Source organism: Podarcis filfolensis, assembly GCF_964270895.1.
Source record: "Podarcis filfolensis genome assembly, chromosome: 2".
NCBI classification, from domain to species: domain Eukaryota; kingdom Metazoa; phylum Chordata; class Lepidosauria; order Squamata; family Lacertidae; genus Podarcis; species Podarcis filfolensis.
In genome coordinates this window covers 103,625,619-103,649,224 of record NC_139605.1, presented here as the reverse complement: position 1 = coordinate 103,649,224, position 23,606 = coordinate 103,625,619, and the positions used below count along the sequence as shown (strand labels likewise).

Genomic DNA, 23,606 nt, shown 5'->3' with positions numbered 1-23,606 from the left:
GCTGCCTTCAGATGTCTTCTAAAAGTTTGATAGTTATTTTTCTCTTTGACATCTGGTGGGAGGGCGTTCCACAGGGCGGGCGCCACTACCGAGAAGGCCCTCCGCCTGGTTCCCTGTAACTTAGCTTCTCGCAGGGAGGGAACCGCCAGAAGGCCCTCGGCGCTGGACCTCAGTGTCCAGGCAGAACGATGGAGGTGGAAACACTCAGGTATGTGCCGTACATGCCGCCATACATTGTCTGGCAGTTGCAGCTCCTTGCAGGGGAGGGGCAGAGCGCACTGTGGGGCCTCCGGAGTCTGCCTCCCCCCTCCCACTCAGGCACCCTACAGCTGGAGGGGAGGCAGCGCATGGGTGAGATGACTTTGATCCCCTCGGCCAACTGGAGTGGTTCACGGAGCCAGCGCGGAGCCGGGCAGCTGAGCGTGAACGAGGGCGTGTCCCCGGCGGTCGGGAACTGCAGAAGTCAAATTGATTTTTTCTGCTCCGCTCTCAAGCATCCAGGGGAGCGAACTGCACTCTGCCCCTTGGGCGAATGCAGGCTCTGCGCTGCCTCCCCCCCAACTGTAGGGCGGCTGAGTAGGAGGGGGTAGGCAGACTCTCGAGGCCCCGCGGTGTGCCCGCCCCTCCCCTGCAAGGAGCTCAGTGATGGCATCCAGGGCAAGCTTAGAGGAACAGTCGCCATTACACAGCTTGCCTCACTGTTTGATGTTTAAAATATTTATTTCTTAATTTTGGGCTTAAAAAATTGGGGTCGTCTTATACATGGGGGCGTCTTATAGATGGAAAAATAAGTGGTCACTTTTCAGTAGTGTTTACTAGTATGCTGTGCATCCACACTGAACCATAGTTTGTTTTGATGTGATGCATGAACTGTGTGCCACCTTTTTTTTATTATGCCCCTTTCCCTTATGGCTTTTTAAAAGTTAAAGGGACCCCTGACCATTAGGTCCAGTCGTGGCCAACTCTGGGGTTGCGGCGCTCATCTCGCTTTATTGGCCAAGGGAACCGGCATACAGCTTCCGGGTCATGTAGCCAGCATGACTAAACTGCTTCTGGCGAACCAGAGCAGCGCACAAAAACGGCGTTTACCTTCCCGCCGGAGCGGTAACTATTTATCTACTTGCACTTTGATGTACTTTCTAACTGCTAGGCTGGCAGGAGCAGGGACCGAGCAATGGGAGCTCACCCCGTCGCGGGGATTCGAACCACCGACCTTCTGATTGGCAAGTCCTAGGCTCTGTGGTTTAACCCACAGCACCACCTGTGTCCCTCTTATGCCTTTTACAGCAGCACAAAAATTAGGCAGGTGAAACTTTTTCCAACATGCAAATGGGCAAATGGTGGGGAAGAGCAAACGAATACATTTGAGTTCAGCAGGAGTCGCAGGAAGACCACCAAGCATGAGAGAGAGAGAGAGAGAAAGCACAGAACACAGAGGACTTCTCAGTATGTGTTTATTGGCTGGTTGGAAGCAGTACATGGCCCATTTCACACAATGGCCACTTGTCATCAGATAACTGTCACAAGTCAGGGGAGATCAAGAAGCACCAGAAACAGAGGTCTACTGCAACCATTCATAGAGTCTCCATGTACCCTGTTTCTTCGTAGGAGTGTGGGAGAGAAGGAATTGTCCCGTGGGGTTGATACTACATCATTATTCCTCAAGCTAGACATCAGTGAGGCAAGCCAAGTTGTAAGGGAAGGATGTTCTGGAAAGCCTGTTGTATGTGCACATGCTGGGAAAGAGCACAAAATAGTGGGGTTGCTGGAGAACTGGCGTAAAATAGTGGGGGGGAAAGAGAGGCCGAGAGGAGCTAGTTTGGGTTGTTCATGAAGAGTGCCATTAGCATGGTGGAATTAGCACCATGAATTCTTATCAGGTCTGAGTAGGAATATGGGAAACTGGCAACATGGCTATCAAAAAGAGGGGGAAATCAGCACCAAAACCCAAAAGGGATCCCTGTTTTTAAAGCCTATTATCAAAAAGGGATGATAAGGAAGAGATGCAAGCAAGGCTGAAATGGTTATCAAGCTGCAGAACTCCGTAACGTGACAGCAGCAGCATATAAGCGAATAATCCCAAAGAAATTCTTATAATACAGCCCAGTCCTATACCAAATAGGATACATGGCAGACTCTGCATGGGGTTGCAGGCTTTTAGGTCTGAAAGTACTTTTGCTGTTTTCCTCAACAGAATTTTACAATCAGAGCATATCTGCAAATGTTCCTTGATCGTCATGACTATTATAAGATTGGATCTAAAACAAAAGAAAAAAATCCCTGATTGGTGTCCCAAAGGAGGGGTTGTAGGGAGAAAATGGGTGTCGCAGCTACTATAAATGAGTACTCTTCTTTATTTTGAACCTTCAGTGACAACTTCAGTCCTGAAATGTCAGATTTCTTGCAATCCAGAGTAAATAATGAAACACTTTTTGTCAGCTAGATGCTTACAAAACACTAAATGCCTCTGCCATAATTATTTGTACTGAAAGGCAACAAATAGATTCAAGTGCTAGGACCCCTGTAGCAGGATGGACAGATACAATTGACAGGATGCAACCCAAAAAGCTGCTGTGGCCTCGCATTATACTGCCTTAGTGGTTGAGTCTGTCTGTTGCATGTTAAGATTGTCACTAGGACCCTTAAGTGTTAATGATAAAGGAAACCCCATAAAAGCCAGGGTGGGGGAAAAGCTTTTTTAAAGAGCCTCCTGCAAAATCTGATTTCTTTTAAAAAAATGTAATTCTGTTTTCTAGCTTGGGTACACTTCTGAAGATTTGGGGGACAAAATAATGAGAAATAGAATTTGTATGGTGCTTTCAGATGCTCTAAGCATATCCCGTGAATTATCTCATTGTAATTCTTGACTTAGGAGGGCTGCTGTAAGAATTGCAATGAGATAATTCACGTGATGTGCTTAGTCAGTAGCATTATCTGCCCATACTGCAAATGGGGAGGGAAAACACTGAGGCTTAGAGAGAACAACTTTGCCTAAGGCTACCTAGCGAGTTCATGGCAGAGGTGGGGTTTGAACCGGGGACTGCTCCATTAACATAGCTCACTTTCTTAGCCAATATGCTACACCAGCTCACACTTACATTCTTGATTAAGGAGATTCTCATTCGTGAGAATCACTGAAAGCGGCGGTTTTGGTCTCAGAGGCCGGTATGCAGAATCAAGGCCAACAGGGGTGGGCAGTAAACAACAGACTGCGACCAAACTTTTGGTCCTCTTTGGTGTTTCTAGGCTGACTCGACTTGCCAGATGTGAAAAGCTTACCAGCTGCAAAGCCATGAATCCTTTATGGCAGGCACCCTCAAACTCGGCCCTCCAGCTGTTTTTGGACTACAACTCCCATCATCCCTAGCTAACAGGACCAGTGGTCAGGGATGATGGGAATTGTAGTCCCAAAACATCTGGAGGGCAGAGTTTGGGGATGCCTGCTCTACGGACTTGACCTCGCAATCGCCACCAGGGTTACGCTCTACACATAACTGGCAGATTGTGCCAGCCTAGCCTGGGCTTTCATGGATTATCGCCCGACACCCTGTAGAAAGGCAACGCTCCTCTTCTTTCACGACAACACTGGCTGGAACGGGCAAGGCGAGAGACTGCGTGCTTAAGAGAGGTAGGAGGCAGCTGGAAGAGGAAAGCGGGGATGGAGAAACTCCCCGCTCTCCAGCCCGTGTGTGGTTATTGCTGGGGTCACAACCAGGCTGCCCCCCAGAAAGGCTAGAAGTGCACATTGAAGGAGCAGGGCTGGCTACGGAAGCCTGGTACAGTGGGGGAAGGCGGTCGGAGGTCAGAGGTATCATTCACCATCATCATAAATAAGGCCAGTGCGGCTTTGTGGGGGGTCTGCTGCTGGGACTTCTGCACATTAGATAGCTGAGTGCCCGTCTCCACGGCATTGGGGGTGGGGGGAAGGAGGGAGGAGGTGCCTGGGGCTCCCCAAATCACTTCTCTATCTCAGCTCTCTGCTCTTGCCTCGATTCAGTCACCACCTGCAGGAGACAAAATGCAAAAAGCCGATAGAAAACAGGTCAGAGCAGAGAGGGAAAGGCAAGACCGTCTGATAGGTACCGTATTTTTCGCTCTATAAGACGCACCAGACCATAAGACGCACCTAGTTTTTGGAGGCGGAAAACAAGAAAAAAAATATTCTGAATCTCAGAAGCCAGAACAACAAGAGGGATCGCTGCGCAGCGAAAGCAGCGATCTCTCTTGCTGTTCTGGCTTCTGGGATAGCTGTGCAGCCTGCATGCTCTCCATAAGACGCACACACATTTCGCCTTACTTTTTAGGAAGGAAAAAGTGAGTCTTATAGAGCAAAAAATACGGTATATTGCTGAGCGTGGAATAGGCAACGCTCACAGGATCATAGACAGGGCATTCCACAGTTCCTTGCAAGGAACACACCTGAGTGCTACATTTGGGATAGGGTTCATTTTGTTTGTTGTTGTTTAAACCAACAAGAACAGTTTCTAGGCCTCAAGATGGTCAGCCATGGTTTGAGCAGTTGTGAGTTAAAAGCTGGAGGGAGAAGGCTGGGTGGGATTTCTTGGCGTTAGCGGGGAGACTTCAGTCTCTTGCATACCGCTCTGCCTCTCCCTGTGGCTGATGTAAACAGAAAAAAGGTTATGCTAATATATGTAAATTTGCACTACTTGCATGATTTATACAGCAGGAGGTGTCGACATGCCACTGTACCACTATGGCTGCTCATGCTTTCTGTGTCGCCAACCCAAATCCACAACACACGAGAGAAGGGGTGCCAACTTGAATAAAATATTATGTGGGGGCCAGGTAAGCCCCGCCCCACACAATCAATCATATGATGCGGCATGCACATGCCATTTGAATTAGAATGCCCATCAACTTTGTGGGGGCCTGCCCCCCTCAAATATTTTATTGTGGAGGTCAAGGCCCCTAGGAGTTGGCTCCTATGCATGAGAAACTGTTTGCATTTCCTGCAGAGTTCATTTTTGCACTGCCTCATCTGCACCTACACTGAAGCTATTGTGCCGCACCCTGCACAGTCATTTTGTGTCGTGTTGTGCCCCCACCACAGTCATTTCAGAACATCATTCTGTTAGCCGCCATCCATCCTCCAACTGCCTCCAGACACTCACATCAGGAAAACCTGCTTCCCCTTTGCTCTAGGCCTAGATGCAGTTCTCTCTATAGAGAATTTCTCGTGCTATAAGGCTACACTGAGGTCTGGGCGCTCTATCCTCCTCCTCAATTCGGGAGAAAGAAAGGTAAAGAACTCGCCTCTCCATCCCGGGTCTCAATGGTTTTGATCAGCACTGTCTTCCTAGAGTGGCTCTCCACCGTTGGCTCTGGCTCTGAAACTACAAGGGAGGGGGGCATTCAGGAAAGAGGGCATGGCAGCTTCGATACAATATGCATCTCCCCTTGCACCACCACCACCACCCCAAAAAAAAATTACTCCAGGTCAAGCTGGGTGAAATCAGAAGGGATTGGAAGGAGGGGGGAGAGAGGTGTGATTTCTTCCTGCCAGTTCCCAAGGAAAAACAGCAATAAAAGCTAAGCTCAGGTGTCGTCTGTGGTGGGTGAGGAAGATGATGTTAGAATTCCTGCTCCGCGATTGCAGTCATGGGATTTTTGTCTTTCACATGACGGTATGTGTTTTGACTCCGCAGAGTGGGAAGTGACGGAGACAGGATGTTTGTGTTACTGTGTTCCGTGAAGTGGGACTATTGTCCTTTGTTCTTTTCCTCTTTGCTGTCTGATGCTAGACAGCCATGTTGCAAAGCTCCATGTGTGTTTATATGTAAATAAAGTAGATCAGCCAAAATGCTGAGTTGCTGAGGTCTGTTACGAATGATGCGCAAACTCTGCAGATCCCTAAGTGTGCCAATGTCAGTTGGGATCAGTCGCTGTGATGTTCAGGCTGAAGAAAGCTTTTGAAGCTCCCAAACGATTGACCAGGAGGGAGAGAACATGCCAGCTGGGCATGTGTCTCTACCAGGGTCCTACTCGAGTGTAGGCAGAGCTCCTGACAGATCCAGGGTAGATTCTTGCAATCAGTTGGTGTGCTCCCAGAAATGTCAACCATAAATCCATCTTTGGGTGAGGTGGAGCTCAACAGCGGGAAAGGGGTGTAAGTCAGAGCAATGAACACGGTCTCTTCCAAAAGTCCATGTTTGTGTGCAACAAAGCACACATGATGTATTTTTTATGCATCCAAAATATGGAGCTATAAGCTTACCTGTCGTTTTGAAGCCAAAGGAGGCCATGGACTGAACCGGCACTGCGATTCTGCAGGAAACAAGCCACAGTGAGCTCTACAATGAAGTCCCCCAGGAAGGACTTGGCTGGTTCAGAGAGATGCTGAAAACACCTCTTGGAACCATTAAGATAAATTCAATAGTGTAAACGAGTCTCATTGGATGTAATACAGTGGTACCTTGGTTCTTGAACATAATCTGTTCCGGAAGCATGTTCGACTCCCAAAACATTCAAAAGCAAAGGCGTGGCTTCCAATTGGTGCAAACACCCCAGAAACAATAGCCGACAGCCACATCGGACATTCGGCTTCCGAAAAACGTTCGAAAACCAGAAAACTTCCGGGTTTTCGGCATCCGGGAGCCGATTTCTTCATCAACTATGCCGTTCGAGAACCAAGGTTCCACTGTAATGGAATACTGAATGGCTTAGTTTATATAAAATATGCAGTGGTTTCTGATGTGCAGAATGAGCCATGGAAAGAGAAAAAGGGAAGTCACAGACATTTTAAGGTTGTTTGAATGAATATTCTAATGCAGGCTTCCTCAACCTCGGCCCTCCAGATGTTTTTGAGACTACAATTCCCATCATCCCTGACCACTGGTCCTGCTAGCTAGGGATCATGGGAGTTGTAGGCCAAAAACATCTGGAGGGCCGAGGTTGAGGAAGCCTGTTCTAAAGTGTAAAACAGAAAATTCAATGAAAATTATATATAAATAAACGTCTCTCTGGGGCATAATAATGTGGTGCCTTCTTCCCGATCAGGAATTGATGTTTCTACCAGCTTTGTTTTTGAGAAATCCTTGGCATGTGTGGAAGTTCGTGACTATTAAATGATATCCTGCGGTGTGGGAACTAATGGGAGGACAACAAAAAGGGATTCTGCAAACACTTATGGTGGCAGAGAGGCTTATACTGCAAGGCTGGAAGGACAAATACCCACCCACTCCTGCAATCCACTACTACTCAGTGGCCTGAAAATCTCACTGCCCTTTCTACATTTAAAACGCATGGCTTAAAATACAGACGTCTCCCCACTTGCGCTAGTAGGGAATTACCGTATTTTTCGCTCCATAAGGCGCACCTGACCATAAGGCACACCTACTTTTTGGGGGGAGAATTCAAGAAAAAAAAATATGCATCTCTTGGGGGCTTTTGCGGGAGGTGGGGGAAGTGAGAGAGCCTCACTCTGTCCCTTCCCCCACCTCCCGCAAAAGCCAGGGATAGCCGCACAAAGCCTCCCCAGGGCAGCGAGATGAAGGCTCCCTGCTGCCCTGTGGAGACTTCGAGGGCTACCCCAGAGCTGCTCAGGAGCTTGGCAGGGCTGGCGGGTGTAGCCCGCCCCCCTCAGCCCCAGGAACCACACATTCGCTCCGTAAGACGCACAGACATTTCCCCTTAGATTTTAAGAGGGAAAAGGTGTGTCTTATGGATTGAAAAATATGGTGCCCTGTTCGCCTCTGTCCCGCCCCATTCTGCCCTTGTTCTACCCCATTGGGGCATCGAAAATGGTGCACATCTCGAGATGGCAAAACTGACTGGAAAACTCAGAAATCAAGAGGACAATAACTTTATAAAAGAACGGGGAAAACATAGAAGTTATTTAAGAGACCACTATAAGCAGATGGAAACACTGGCAGGATTTTGATCGCACTTGTCGTGTCATGATTACCATGGACAATATGGTTTGATAAAAAAAATGCTGGAGTGTGGAAACATATGCAGTAATAAATGTTTAAAATGGGACTCCATGGAGGAGGAGGGAGTCCTGAGATTCAGAGGAATCTCCACATATGGATATGTTTTTTATTCTTGGCATATAACTTTGTACTTGTAAAACCAAATAAAAATGGTTTAAAAGAAGAAGAAAGAAAATGGTGCGCATCTCAGCAGAAGGGAGCATGTGAGATGATTGGGGAGTTGCCCTCATATGGTATGGTTATTTAAATATTGGCATTTAAATTAGAAATCATGTGATGTTCCTGTTGTTAATGACAGCTGGCAGTGTTTTCTCTCTCATCTCTTTCCTTCTGTCATATTTACAAAAATAAAATATAAAGACCTTGAGAAACCAATGAGCTCCTTTAAAACCGCTCTCCTCCTCTGATCCTGCAATGGCAGAGATGGACCCACCGTGAGATGGGCTGAACCATCCAAAGAGCTATAGGGGAGTTCTCACCTGCTCTCCTCCCCCTCCAGCAGCTTGCGGTAGGTGGCAATCTCGATGTCAAGGGCCATCTTGACGTTCAGGAGGTCCTGATACTCCCGCAAGTGTCGTGCCATCTCTTCCTTCATGTGCTGAATCTCCTGCTCTAGCCGTGCCACCGTGTCCTGGTACGAGCCCATCTCCACCCCGTATTGGTCCTCCAGGTCTCTCATCTGCCTCAGCAAAGCTTCGTTCTGGGGAGGAAAATAGAAGCAGAGCTTACATGGGGGATGCAGGGAAGCAGGTCTCAGAGACACCTTACCCAGAAGCCACATCGACTCCCAAATCTCAACCCAGTGAGAACAGGCAAGGCTGTGGACTCGGAGCTTCCCAGGCCTTGGAAACAGGGCGCAAGGCTGGCAAGGGCTGAAAATAGTTGTCCTCTTTTTTCCCCAGCTGCGAAAACGGACACAGAATCTGGAGCATAGGCATCCCACAATTATTATTATTATTATTATTATTATTATTATTATTATTATTATTTACATTCGCACCTTGGTTTTCGAACAGCTTAGTTCACACACAAACAACTCGGCAGTCAAATGTCACAAACCTGGAAGTAGGTGTTCCGGTTTGAGAACTTTGCCTCGGAAGCCGAACGTCCAACAGCTTCCACAGCTTCTGATTGGCCGCAGGACGCTCCTGCAGCCAATCGAAAGCCACGCCTTGGTTTCTGAACGTTTCTTAAGTCGAACAGACTTCTGGAACACATTCTGTTCGAAAACCAAGGTACAACTGTATTGAGTTTATTTACCGCCCTATACCCAGAGGTCTCAGGGTGGTTCACAGAAAAGATCACAACATACAAAATCAGAATAAATACAGAAACCCAATAACACACACACACACACAAACCCCAGAAAAGAGCCACATTTTAAAAGGGTATAGGATGTATACATACACAATCACACTGCAAAATGTGGCACTGGGCAGAGAGAAGTCAGAAGTTCCAATGACCTCTGTGCTCAATTACACAGCATATATTGTTTTTCAGCCTTTATGGTTTTGAAGCTAAACTTGAAAATATATGATGGGAATGATAGCTAGTGAAATCCCTGGTGAACTCACAAAGGCCAGAAGAGGACACCAATGGCATCATTCTCTCAGGTTGCAGCCTTGAATCCTCACCCAAGAATACAAAACATTACGCAAAGATGGGCGGCTGCTCAGCTGCTGCCTCCCAAGGAACAGGAAAAGGGGGCTGAGGACAGGAAGGGCGTCCTACTGACCGTTCCTTTGAGTCCATCCACTTCGCAGGTGAGGCTCTGGATCTGGCGCCGGGATTCGTTCATCTCCTGCTTGGCCTGGCGAAGCGCTTCGTGGTTCCGGTTGGCTGCGTCCGACAGGTCAGCAAACTGCAAGCAGTTGGGGGAGTCAGTGGAGAGAAGGGAAAGACCCACCCACAAGACCATCTCGTAGTCTATCTCCTAGTCTATCAGGGGGTCTGGAAACCAAGCCATGGGAGGAGCGGTTGAAGGAGATGGATATCTTTAGCCTGGAAAAGAGGAGACTGAGAGGAGATAAGATAGCCATCTTCAAATATCTGAAGGGCTGTCACATGGGAAAGGAAACAAGTTTGTTGTCTCTTGCTCTGGAGGGCAGGATTCGAACCAATGACTTCAAGTTACAGTCAAACCTCGGTTTTCGAATGTCTCGGCTGCCAAACATTTCAGAAGCCGAGCGCTGAAAACCCGGAAGTGAATGCTTCCATTTTCGAACGTGCCTCAGAAGTTGAACGGCTTCCGAGGCGTGTTTCTCAATTTTCCTCACTGAACTTGCTGACAACCCTTTGATCCTTGGTTTTCGAACGTTTCAGAAGTCGAACAGACTTCCAGAACGGATTACATTCGAAAACCGAGGTTCCACTGTACAAGAAAGTAGATTCCAACTAAACATACCGGAAAACTTTCTGACAGTAAGAGCAGTTCACAAAGGAACGGTCTCCCTCAGGAAGTTGTGGACTCTCCTTCCTTGGAGGTTTCTGAGCAGAAGTTGGGTGGCCATCTGTTATGGATGCTTTAGCTAAGATTCCTGCATTGCAGAGGGCTGGCCATGCTGACCTCTGGGGTCCCTTCCAACCAGTTCTATGGTTCTATAATTCCCAGCAATAACGAACTGTTTATGTGTGGGTTTTGAAATGGCATTATAGTCATAGCCGGCCGGCCCAGACTGTACTCCAAGGAAAGGGGAGCCTGTGGAGTCTCCAGATGTCACTGGACTCTAGCTCCCACCCTTCATAGCCAGGACAGGCTCTCCATCAATATGTAGCCCACCCTCCCGCCTGTCAAGGCTTCAGGGAATCCTACCCCTCCCACGGTGGGATGCCAGAAGCGGGGGGGAAATGAGTTCTTGGTAAAGGTAAAGGGACCCCTGACCATTAGGTCCAGTCATCACTGACTCTGGGATTCCGGCGCTCATCTCGCTTTATTGGCCGAGGGAACCGGCATACAGCTTCCGGGTCATGTGGCCAGCATGACTAAGCCGCTTCTGGCGAACCAGAGCAGCGCATGGAAATGCCATTTACCTTCCCGCTGGAGTGGTACCTATTTATCTACTTGCATTTTGACGTGCTTTCAAACTGCTAGGTTGGCAGGAGCTGGGACAGAAGAATGGGAGCTCATCCCGTCGCGGGGATTCGAACTGCCGACCTTCTGATCCGCAAGTCCTAGGCTCTGTGGTTTAACCCACAGCGCCACCAGCGTCCCTAATGAGTTCTTACCGAGTACTTTATTTAATATTCACAAAGAAAAACGAAGGAATGCAATCTCTCTTAGATAATGGTGTTGCTCCGGGGGGACCACTAGGTGGCGCATCGGAAGATGGCTGGCAATAACATCTCTCCGACCCACACGAGGTACTTTGGAGGCTATGATGGGGGTAATTAGCCTCCTTAACCCCCCCAGGATTGTGGGGGGGACGGCCCTTGCCTGCTGTGCCCTATACCACCCCCAAATTTGTGGGGGCACTAGGCACAAAGCCCTCCTGTGGGATTCCGGCACTCCTGGACGCCGTCCCTGATTCGCGCCGCTAGTTGCAAGCATCTTCAAAAGAAACAATTTGGACGAGATAAATTGCACATGCTTCAAGGAAAAAGGGGAGTAAAGACTGCTGACAGAAGAGATCTCTGGTAACAAGACAAGAATAAAATATGAGAAGATACGTCAAGATACGGTATGACTGAGGGGGGAGGGGGGGAAAAACCTGCCTTCCTTTTTCTTATGTGATTTAACAAGAATCCCCTCCCCTAATGAGTCAGAAACTAAGGACTTAAGCTGTGGATTTAAGGCTGTGTGGAGATAAACTTTCGAACCAAAGCAATGTTTCAAGATGAATCTGGAAAGCTAAGAGTTTTGGAATGACGCAGTTAAAAATGCCGTCGCCATTTTGGGAGGCATTGTTGGAGCTCTTGGGTCTGGGAGGAGAAAGAGAGAAATAGAGTTGTTTACATATCGTGGATCAACTTCTCGGTGGGACTTAAGAGCGACAAATGCCAAATTTATGATGGAAAGAGCGTTGTTATCTACGAAGGAGATATATGGAAACCATCTGGACTTAGTGGAGGAACGGGAAATCCACACAGGATTATTATTTTGCTTATCGGCTTAAGGAGACTAACAGAAGAGATCGTAAAGGAAAAATAGAAATTATATGAACAAGATATGATGTGGAAACACCAAGATAAGACTGGATAGAATTATGAATTTTGTTTGGACTGATTGGGACTGATTTGGACATTAACGCAGTAATAAGAAGATGATCTGAATCCCCCTTTGGATCTTGAAGTATGGGTTCCCCCAACAAAATTTAAAAATTTGGCTTTGTAATTTGGAATTTATGTGATGTGATTTAATTTGATGTGATTGGCCAGTTAATAAAAATTATTTAAAAAAAAAAGAAGATAATGGTGTTGCTCCAAGTAAAGTCCCACCCCCTCAGTCCCTCCTATTCTACGTCACCCCTGGCTGATCTGTGCTTTCTGCCTCTGAGCTTTCTGTTCTGCTACTCTCGTGGCACACCTGGTCCTGGGAGAGGGGGGGTCAGTAATGCTTTCAAGAGACACTGATTCTGTCAGCTGTCACGCCCCCGGAGCTGCTTCTTCCTACTGTTCCTCTCCCAATATTTCCTAGCTTCTCCCCTCTGCAGCCTCTGAACTATGCCCTTCTGCAAACCGCGGTTCTAAATCTATACTGTCCTCCTCTTCCTGGGAAGGTAAAGAGAGGGGACGGCGGCTCCCAACATTCCTCCCCAGTCCAGCCCCTGACACCACCCTTGTAGCTGCACCCAGTTTAGGTACCTTGGATTTGTACCACTCCTCGGCCTCCTGCAGGTTCTTGACCGCGATGCTCTCATACTGGGTGCGGATGTCCCGCAGGGCGGCTGTCAGGTCCGGCTTGGCCTGTTCCACCTCCACTTGCACCTGCTGCTGGCTGTGCATGCTCACCTGCATGTCGTTCAGCTCCTGCACGCGCAGAGACATCAATGGGGAAAAGGATACAAAGATGCAAAGGAACAGACACGACAAATCACACACAGAGAGTTTGTAAGAGGAGATACTACAAAAAGAGCACAAATGCAGAGGAGCACAGCTACAAGGAGATGCAGGCCCATTATATGTAGCCTCCTTAACGTGAGACTACGTGGCAGAGAAAGTATGCTTCTCGGGTTTTGTCTCATTTATATACCACTTTTGGGCCCCCAAAGTGGTGAATAACATTAAAACATATCATGAAAGAAAGATAAAGCGAAAATGCGATACATACGCTAGATTGAGCAAAACAATATTTTAAAAATAGCACAGAAATTTGATCAAGAATAGCAGTTAGGCAACAGGATCTGGCTATTAATCTATAGGTGTGGCACATCAGAGGCGGGAGAAATCTGCCATTCGACTTTGCTTTTTTTCCTTTTTTCTTTTCTTTTCTTTTTTTTTTTTTTTTTTTGCATAAGGAAAGGACTAATCAGAACTACCTTGTTTTCTTCTTACACTGCCTGTAAGATGTTAGGCAGTCCTAAGCCTTCCACAAGTCATTGGGGGAGTTCAGGGGTAAGAGGTGATGCTGAGAATGGCTGGAGAAAAACAACAATTTATTCACTCTGTGTCTCTGTGTCTCTGTGTCTGTCTGTCTGTCTGTCTGTCTGTCTCTCCCTCTCCCTCTCCCTCTCTCCCTCTCTCTGTCTTTCTTTCTCTCTGTCTCACTGAGGGTTACCAAACTTTGGCACTGTTTTATTCCAGCTGCTGGAATAGCTTCATGTGCGTTTGCATGAAGATTTGGGGAGAAGGCGTGCTTGTATGTGGCATAATACTGGAGGGGAAAAACAGATGAGGAGGTCACTTACTGGCATAGAGGAAATGCGTGGACTGACTTGATTCAAGCAGGAATTTATTTGGGCAATGAGCTTGTGGAAAACTGATTTGGGGTAATGTTCCTATTATAAGATAAATGTTATGGTATTCTTATGTTATGGTATTCTTAGGTGGCACAAAATCTGTGCGTGGAATAAAATACTATGAGATTGGTGAATACGCTATGTGCGTACCCTATACCATGCCCCACAGCATTTCCAGGGGGTGGGGCATCAGTCTTGTCTTTGTTTTTCTTCCACTTTTTATTTTATTGGCTTGTTAACAAAAAAAAGTGAAAACATAACAAAAAGAAAGAAAACAAAAGAATCCAAAATTTAAAGCATAAAGTATCACAGCCTTGAATGACAGATGGACACATTAGTACAAAATTCCCATATACAGCACAGTTACACATTCAAGAGTGGGGCTGTGGGTGCAACTATATCTTTGTTATTCACTAGTAGACAAAAAAGAAGCAGCAGCAAGTGACTATCTGCTGCATGCAAGGGTTTCTCAGCTGCATCAGTCCTGCAAATCTACATACCTGAAGGAGCGTCTCCACCCCCATCGTTCAGCCTGGATGCTGAGGTCCAGCTCTGAGGGCCTTCTGGCGGTTCCCTCACTGCAAGAAGTGAGGTGACAGGGAACCAGGCAGAGGGCCTTCTTGGTAGTGGCGCTCACCCTGTGGAACGCCCTCCCATCAGATGTCAAGGAAATAAACAACTATCAGACTTTTAGAAGACATCTGAAGGCAGCCCTGTTTAGGGAAGCGTTTAATGTTTGATGTTTTATCGTGTTTTTCATATTCTGTTGGGAGCGGCCCAGAGTGGCTGGGGAAACCCTGCCAGATGGGCGGGGTATAAGTAATAAATTATTATTATTATTATTATTATTATTATTATTCATAACCCTGGATACAAGCTATCCTGCTCATGCACCCAAGGGTGGGGCTGGGGATGCAACTGCACTTCTGCTGTTTACCACCAGATGGAGCACAAGCAAAATGGCTTCTGCAAGAACCTCAGGACATCAGAAATGTTAAAGGACTCTAAATGGGATCCCCATGAAGCTCGTGCACAAAATCTTCCCCTACCCCATGCCCACTTCTGCTGCTTCTCCTGCAGCCCCTTACCTGTCTCCCAAGGCTGCCACCATCCTCAGGAGCAAGCCATGCTGCGAGGCATGTACAGATAAGGTTTGAGCCCAGTCTTCTGCCCTCAGGGGAAGCAGCAGCTGCTGCCGTCAGTACAAATGGCACACCTGTCCAGTTGTATAGGGTTCAGCTGAACTCACAAAAGCCTCTATGTAAGCCAGTCACAGAACTAGTTGTAGTAAGGTTGAAGCTTACTGGGAAATGATATATAATGAATCGAAAAGGATGTTTAAATTAACATTTGTAAAAAAACAACAACACCAGAAGCTTTTCTCTTGGGAATTATAGGGACAGAACTACCTAAATTGTATAGAAATTTATTTATGTATGCGACTACAGAGGCAAGAATGTTACTTGCCCAAAAATGGAAAGAAGCAGAAGTCGCAGCAAAGGAAGAATGGATGCAAAAACTTAGGGAATATGCAGAAATGGCAGAACTCACCGGAAGAATAAGAAATCAAGATAACAAACTTATCATAAAAGAATGTAAATGGTTTATTGAATATTTACAGATAAATTGTAAACAGATAAAAATATTAGCAGGATTAATGTCATAATCTGCAGTTTTATAAGAGTATCTATAGTAGATAAAGAAATGAGTAAGTTAAATGAATCTGGAGGTGCAGAAGATAGAAAAAAATGAATTCAAGGAATCACAGAAAGAGGGGAAGTCAAATTTTGAAATGTCAAATTGATTGGAAAACTGTTGAAATGTATAAATTTGAAAATAAAAATAAAAAACTAAAAGAGAGAGAGAGAAAGGGAAGTTTCAAATCTGCCCTCCACTCAAAGGCCACCCCTGTTATTTCCCATACCTCTTCATGTAGTTTCTTGAGGAATTCAATTTCATCCATGAGGGATTCAATCTTGCGTTCCAGCTCCAGGCGCGAGAGGGTGGCATCATCCACATCCTACCAAACCAGGGAGGAGAAACGAGCCATGATCAGAACCGCAGCAAGCCCCTTTCCATTTTAACGTGAAATACATATGGGTCAGAGAAGGATCAGGGAAAGCAAACAAGGTAATCCCAGCCTCATCTGCCAGGCTGCGATGGTGGGCTGAGGGGGATAGAACAGGATGCCTCAATTCAGCACCACGGACAGCAGCCACAGCTGCCCAAAGCTACTTTCAAGAACTTGGCTTGAGCCTTTACTGTTCAGTAGGAGCCTCCACCCATGTACGAGTGCAGGAGCGAATACGTGCAGCAGTTTGCCAACAGCAGAGTGTGCTGGGACCCTGCAGTTACTCAAGGGTAAGTGGGCCAGCCTGCCCCGCCTAGAGCCCCGCTTACCTTGCGGAACAAAACCAGGTTCCCTTCAGCATCTTCACGCTTGTGCATCTCCTCATCCAGCCTGTAGAGGACAAAGAACAGCCAAGAGCTAGAAAGAGGGCTAACTCCATAGTTTGTCATCTTCCCCCAGGCGACACACTTCCCACTTTGGTCACACTTCTGCTCTGCTGCATAAACTCCTGGCATTTTTTCCCTTGCACCAGAAGCAGTCTGTTTTTTATTCCTCCCTATGCTCTGGACTCTGCTTTTATGGGCCAAGCAGGATGCAAGAACCAGTCAAATGAGCTGCACCCAGGAGTCCTTGCCTCTACCCTCCCTTGCTGCCATCTGCCACACCCCTACACCGCAAGAACGCAATGCCAAACAGACTTCTCCAGCCCCCTGACATTGGTCGACTCTGTGCTGGTAATATCCACAGGGCTTACCTAAAGCAGATAGCCAGTGCAGGGGAAGGAGGGAAAAGTCACTGAGAAGTACAGTGGTACCTCGGGTTACATACGCTTCAGGTTACATACGCTTCAGGTTACAGACTCCGCTAACCCAGAAATAGTGCTTCAGGTTAAGTACTTTGCTTCAGGATGAGAACAGAAATTCGCGGTGGCAGCGGGAGGCCCCATTAGCTAAAGTGGTGCTTCAGGTTAAGAACAGTTTTAGGTTAAGAACGGACCTCTGGAACGAATTAAGTACCGTATTTTTCGCTCTATAAGACGCACCAGACCACAAGACGCACCTAGTTTTTGGAGGAGGAAAACAAGAAAAAAAATATTCAGAATCTCAGAAGCCAGAACAGCAAGAGGGATCGCTGCGCAGTGAAAGCAGCGATCCCTCTTGCTGTTCTGGCTTCTGGGACAGCTGCGCAGCCTGCATTCGCTCCATAAGACGCACACACATTTCCCCTTACTTTTTAGGAGGGAAAAAGTGAGTCTTATAGAGCAAAAAATACGGTACTTCATCCGAGGTACCACTGTATCAGGAATAGGGAACATTTGGTTTGAGGTGGAGATGGAGCTCAAGTGAAATTGAGACCGTTCCAGAAATGCTTTGCATTGGCATCAGAATCTTTTGGCCATTCCATGTTTATTCAAGTTGCATTCTCCATTCTCCTCCTTGGGAAGGGATGGTTTTTCAAGACACAGACGGATGCTGTCATTTGGCCACACCCTTCCCCAGTGATGTATTCTCCACTCCACCCCGCAACACCAACGCCACCATCTCCCATAGTCCCTGAGCTGACGCAGAAGACAGATGGCACTATTAGGGCAGGGAGACTGGAGAACATGGCAAGTCCCACGTCACTCTGCATGGCTGAAGGGGACCACGCCCCACCTCTCCCCCAGGCTTCAGCTCCTTGCGCACGCCTTATCCACCCCCTTCTCTTCTTCCCAAATAGCCCACCCCCACCCTGCCCCATCTGCCACAGCGTGAGCGATGCCAGGATGCAGAAATTCAAACCCCACCCCACGGCGCCATGGGGAATGCAGTCTCGAGGCTGTGGCTTTGCTTGCTTTTGCTTTCCAGCACAGCGATGTGCACATGGAAGCTGCAATGCCCTGCAAGGAACCCCTCTCGCGTGTGCAGCGTGGGACCCCACGCATGCCACATGCCCCTTTTAAGGAGGCTGCTGCTACCCCACCCACACTGGCTACCCACCTCACGCAATTCCTTGCCAGCTCACAGGGATTCCCGCTGTCCTCATCATACTGCCCCTGGAATAGAGAGCTCTCTGGCTAAGGGCGTTATTGCTCTGGCGGAAGCTCTCTCGCCACACCCCACTGCTCTACCAAGTTCCAGAAATAGCCATCTTCTTGCACCCTGCCCCCATCCAGACATCTCATGGATGACACAAAGCGGCAGAAGTTCATCTCTTCCCTGCCACTCTCCACCATCGCCTTCCTGTTTCCAGGACCCACGGTCCCACAATGCATGTAGCTCTTCTTCTCTCCTGAATCCCTTGCTTTATTGCCCTTTGTCACTAATAATAATAATAATAATAATAATAATAATAATAATAATAATAATAATTTAGTTATACCCCGCCCATCTGGCTGGGTTTCTCCAGCCACTCTGGGCAGCTCCCAACAGAATATTAAAAACACGCTAAAACATCAAACTTTAAAAACTTCCCTGAACAGGGTTGCCTTCAGATGTCTTCTAAAAGTCAGGTAGTTATTTATTTCCTTAACATCTGATGGGAGGGCATTCTACAGGGCGGGTGCCACTACCGAGAAGGCCCTCTGTCTGGTTCCCTGTCACCTTGATTCTCGCAGTGAGGGAACCGCCAGAAAACCCTTGGAGCTGGACCTCGGTGTCCGGGCTGAACGATGGGGGTGGAGACACTCCTTCAGGTATACTGGGACGAGATCAGCACCAATTGTGCTCTGAAACGTACTGGGAGCCAATTTAGGTCTTTCAGGACTGGTATTATATGGTCTCAACGGCCACTCCCAGTCACCAGTCTAGCTGCTGCATCCTCCTGCCACGTTGGACTCATCCCATTAGTGGAGAATTATTCCCCACCACACCCTTCCCACCCCGCTGACACATCTCAAGGACCAGTCTTACTTATTTGCTGTGTGTATCAACCTTCCTAGAATCCCTATATCTCCCAAGACATCTTTTTATTGTGGCTGTTTGTTTGTTTTTTTAATTTATCCCTCCACACAGTTCTGGATGGAACAGTTTTCAATCAACCATCTTTCCACAATCTCCGTCGGGAGGCGGAACCAAAACGAAAAGATTCTAGCAAACCTTTCCAAAGTGCAGAATTCCTGGCTTGCAACTCTTCCTTCTGCAAGTCATCAAAGTTCAAATTCAATGCCTCCGAGTCTCCCAGGCCTACACCGTCAGTGCAGAAAAATCCTTACACACTTACTCAAAAGCAAGTCCCAGGATGTCTGGTTCTCAGTGTGCATAGGATTCCATGCACAAGCCTAACCATGTATTTTCAGAAGGAAGTCCTATTGAATTCATCAGGGCTTACTTCCAGGTTATGATTGCGGCCTTAATTGTTGTCTTGTCCCAGACACTTATGCAGCAGTGGGTATACAGCCCAGGAACACTGGATCCCAGGTTTACCAGGGTGCAACTTTAATCCCTCTTTTAGGATTGAGAATAAGCTCCCAGCACAATCCAGCACATTCCCCCATCACTGCCTAAGGCTAATAAAATACAATAAGAAAAGGTGCTCTGATTGCAGGGCAGTGATTCATCATTTGTAATGCATGCAGTTGGAATATAATTAGTGGATTAGAGAAAGAATTGTATAGATTTAGTTGGTTCCCATTTGTTTATCAATCATATCAGGAACCTAGGAAGCTGGCCATTGGTCCATCTAGTGCAGTATTGCCTGCACCAACAAGAAGAGACGCTACAGGGTCTCAGACCAGGGTCTCCCTTGGTCCTACCAGGAGATGCAGGAGAATGAACCTGGGACCTTCTACATTCAAAGCAACTGCTCTACAGCTGATGCACAGACCTTCCCCACAAGGTGTTATATAATGCCGTTTCCCATTTTTGCTGCTTTGCTTTTGAGCTGGAAACTAAGGAAGAAATGTCTGGATCCCAGAAAGGCCCACTGCTACACAGTCATGCCACCCCTCAGGACTTTGGGGTGTAGAAGGACACTTACAGAATGAGCAAGTCCCCCAAATGCAACAGAGCTGGCATGCCGCATTTTGAAGCAAATTAAGTATAATACGTATTCCCACCCAAAGAGCCTGGGCAGTTAAGTGCACAGTCTAAAACAATCACGTTCTGAACCTTCCTTACTTAACCCACATATCGCTAGGCTGCATCGATGGACTCTGCTGACTTGGAGACAGGACAGGGGTGACTATTATTTCAGGCCGAGTCCCTAACCCTGCCCTTTTGCAAGAGGACCTGGAATTGTGCCTCTCTGGCGCTGCCACCAATTAAAAGTCTTGCTATCTTCGGAGGGAGAAGTGCCATCAGAGTGCGACGCTACCTCTTCCCTATTTCCAAGCAGAGAGAGTTAGCAAAGATTTCTGAATATTGAGGGAGTGGGAAATGGGACTCTGCACGAGATCAGAGGCAACCATCTTCATCTACTCCAAATGATGCGTTTGGGGGCCGGGCTGACTTCATCTTCATCTATGCAGAAGGATCCCTTGGGGTGGGGCTGACTCCAACTGAGCTCCGGCTTGTCTTTTGCTTCATCTTTCTCAGGACCCTCCCACCACCCAAGGAGAACCCAGGAATCCGGGGGGCGCCTGCCGCGATTAACCCCTCCCGCCCCGGTCCAGCCACTTAAAACAGCGCACAAGGCTGAAGTTCCGTTTTCCGCACAGGATGTGGCCCGGCTTGCCCCCTCCATCTTCCGAGGAGGACCCAGGCGTCCTGGCACGCCCCCGCCCCCACCCCGGCGCCTCACCTCTGCTTGAGGGCGGCCAGATCCTCGGCCATGTTGTCCCTCTCGACCTGCAGGCGGTCGCGATCCTTGCCCAGCGCGTCCACCTGCCTGCGCAGCTCGCGGAGCTCGTCTTGGAAGAGGTCGGCGGCGCGCGTGGGCTCCTTGGAGCGCGCGTGGCCCAGCTCGGCCAGCAGCGCCGCGTTCTGCGTCTCCAGGTAGCGCACTTTCTCGATGAAGCTGGCGAAGCGGTCGTTGAGCTCCTGCAGCTCCTGCTTCTCGTTGCTCCGCGTGGCCAGGAACTCCTGGTTCAGCGCCTCGGCTACCGAGAAGTCCAGCTTCTCGGCCGCCCCGTAGGAGTAGCGCGGAGCCGGCGCGCTGGAGGAGCGGAAGGTAACCGCGCCACCGCCGCCACTGGCCCGGTAGGAGCGCATGGATGCCGCCGTCGAGGGCGTGCTCAGCAGCCGCGTGGCCGAAGAGGACGAGGCCAGGCGGGACGAGGAGTACGACAGCGGGGACAGCATGGGCGGCGGCCCGAAAGTGCGGCGGTACGAGGTGGCGCGGATGGCGCCGGAGTGGTGATGGTGGCTCATGGCGCAGCGGCTGGGCCTGGAGAGAGATGGAGGAGAAGGAGAAGAGGCGGCGTCGAGGCTGGGACGGAGCCGCGAAGTTCTCGACGGGGGAAGAAGGCGCCGCCTTCGGAGATGCAGCTTTATAGGCCCCCAAGTCGCGAACTGGAGGGGGGAGGAGGGCAGCAGCAGCAGGAGGCTCCTCCTCTCTTGGATGCGGCCCAGAGCCCCGCATTGCAGCCCCGTCGTCTGGGAAAGGGAACCACCCCGCCCAGGCTGCTCTGCAAAGATGCTCTGGCGGGCAGGAGGGGAGGGTGGGTGGGATCCCAGGCGCCCTGCTCGGTCCTGTCCGGTCCACCGCCCTCCGTGTCATACGTGCCAACTCCCTGGGTGCACGAGCACCCACAAAATTCCCCGTGAATGGGCCGGAGCACCCACCAATTTCGGTGCCAGGCCCATGCATGCTGCATGGCACCCACGGTCGTGGTGCCAAGCTGGCACGCCTGCTCCAGGTTGTTGGAGAGACAGAGCATCGCACTGCAGCCGCCCCCCCCACCTCCTCCCTCCTATGCACGTTTCTGTAGAAGTGAATCCCTTCGATTATCCGTGGTGGACCTGACACCCAGGGCCTTGCAGAGCCAGGCAGAGGCCCAGGCCAGGTAGATAATGTGCCCCCCTTTTTATAAATAAGTAAGTATATAAATAATATTCACAAAAGTTATGCTGACAAATAATTTTATTTCAAGGCTTGAACCGTATCTGCATACAAAGATAAAATGGAAAATACAGTGGTACCTGGGATTAAGTACTTAATTCGTTCCGGAGGTCCGTTCTTAACCTGAAACTGTTCTTAACCTGAAGCACCACTTTAGCTAATGGGGCCTCCTGCTGCTGACATGCTGCTGGAGCACGATTTCTGTTCTCATCCTGAAGCAAAGTTCTTAACCTGAAGCACTATTTCTGGGTTAGCAGAGTATGTAACCTGAAGCGTATGTAACCCGAGGTACCACTGTATAGATATACAATAGTGAATATGCTGGCCGAGGCCCCGTCTGGGCCTGCTGACACCGGACTGGGACATCAGGGCCAGGCAAGAATGGAGAAGTACATCGTTTGCGGTTGGGGTCTCTCTCTACCCAGGGTGGGGAAAGTGCCTGCATGGGGGGAGCTAGGGCACAGGGCGGTGGATCACCAATTCTCCCCCTAGATCTGTCTGCAGAAATGGAATGGGTTGCTTAAATATGTCGGGGCCGTGGTTCCCAATTAGTTAAATCCTGTTTTTCAAAAGCCAACCCATGGACCCCGCTGCTTTTGAAATATTTTGATTCCTCTATGGTGGTTTTTGTTCTGTGAATGGTGCCACAGACCCCCCGTGGGTGGGTCACGTGGACCCCCTGGGGTCCGTGGACCACCAATGGGAAACCATTCGGTGTTAGGGGGTTCTGGAGAGGAAGCAAGAAGGCAGGCGAACTAAGTGAGATGGGGGAGCCACCATTGCATGGCAGAAAAGAGGCATTAAAATTCAGCAGGGTAGTTTTTTATTATTATTATCAGCAGCCGAGCAGGAAGTTTTCTGTGGCTCCCGGAAACATAGGCTCGTAGAATTGTAGAGTTGGAAGGGACTCCAGGGGTCATCTAGTCCAACCCCCTACAAAGCAGGAATCTCAGCTAAAGCATCCATGACAGAAGACTGGAGCGGGGTGACATTTTGGCAATATTCAGACCCCATGTGCACTCAAGCCGTTGCATCTTGCACCATCTGCACTGATCCAACTGCACTGGCTACCAATGAGTTTCTGGGCCCAATTCAAAGTGCTGGCTTTGAACTATAAAGCCTTAAATGGCTCTGAACCGCAATATCTCAAGGACCGCCTCTTTCCATATGAACCTACCCAGACCCTGAGATCTTCTGAGGCCCACCTTCATGTGCCTCCCCTATCGCTTGCTTAATAAGTCACTCTGTGTTTGCCAGCTTCCGTCTGAGAAGCAGGAGAGAGAGAGAAATTGATCACAGCAGCAGCAGCAGCAGCACTGTCAAGTACTTCAACTTGCATATCCAGCAAGTATGAAACAATGGGGATGCACACACAAATGCAAGTCGTGGGTGATGCAGCCAAGAGAGCTCACACCCACAAGCTGACTCACATAGACCTAGTACCTCATCCAATTTACCAACCCTGCAGTCTACATAAAAATCAGCTGTGGTTTCAGGGAGACGTCCATGCCAACAAACCATACGCCAAGAAACCTCTTTAAAATCTCATATGCATATCATACCGCAGTTGGTCTTATCATTCCTGACCACCGCTCCACGCACATATATATATATTGGGGAGGCTAGATTTTTTGGAGCTGAAGAGCTGCATCAGAAAACTTTGACAGAAGCACTTTCTTTTTCTTTCCCCCCATGTAATATTTTTTTATT

The 23,606-nt window shown here is 48.6% G+C and overlaps 1 protein-coding gene across 1 annotated transcript; it reads right to left on the bottom strand.

Moving 5' to 3' along the window:
• Positions 1 to 2,620: 2,620 nt before the first annotated feature.
• On the bottom strand, positions 2,621 to 21,944 carry PRPH (peripherin). The gene is made up of 9 exons (XM_083598832.1): positions 20,637 to 21,944; positions 16,247 to 16,307; positions 15,771 to 15,866; positions 12,753 to 12,917; positions 9,688 to 9,813; positions 8,432 to 8,652; positions 6,236 to 6,285; positions 5,275 to 5,354; positions 2,621 to 4,004 (listed from the first exon to the last, which is right to left on the bottom strand). The coding sequence occupies exons 1-9, from the start codon at positions 21,203 to 21,205 to the stop codon at positions 3,957 to 3,959; spliced, it is 1,416 nt and encodes a 471-aa protein (XP_083454958.1). The 5' UTR covers positions 21,206 to 21,944; the 3' UTR covers positions 2,621 to 3,956.
• Positions 21,945 to 23,606: the final 1,662 nt, after the last annotated feature.

What these genes read in the sequence shown, in the direction of transcription:
- PRPH (XM_083598832.1), bottom strand. Translation starts at nt 21,205, where the DNA reads ATGAGCCACCATCACCACTCCGGCGCCATCCGCGCCACCTCGTACCGC. An exon ending in CTGGCCGCCCTCAAGCAGAG is followed by an intron (nt 16,308 to 20,636) that starts GTGAGGCGCCGG and finishes TGTCCTCTACAG; the next exon opens with GCTGGATGAGGAGATGCACA. An exon ending in TCAAGAAACTACATGAAGAG is followed by an intron (nt 12,918 to 15,770) that starts GTATGGGAAATA and finishes CTGCGCGTGCAG; the next exon opens with GAGCTGAACGACATGCAGGT.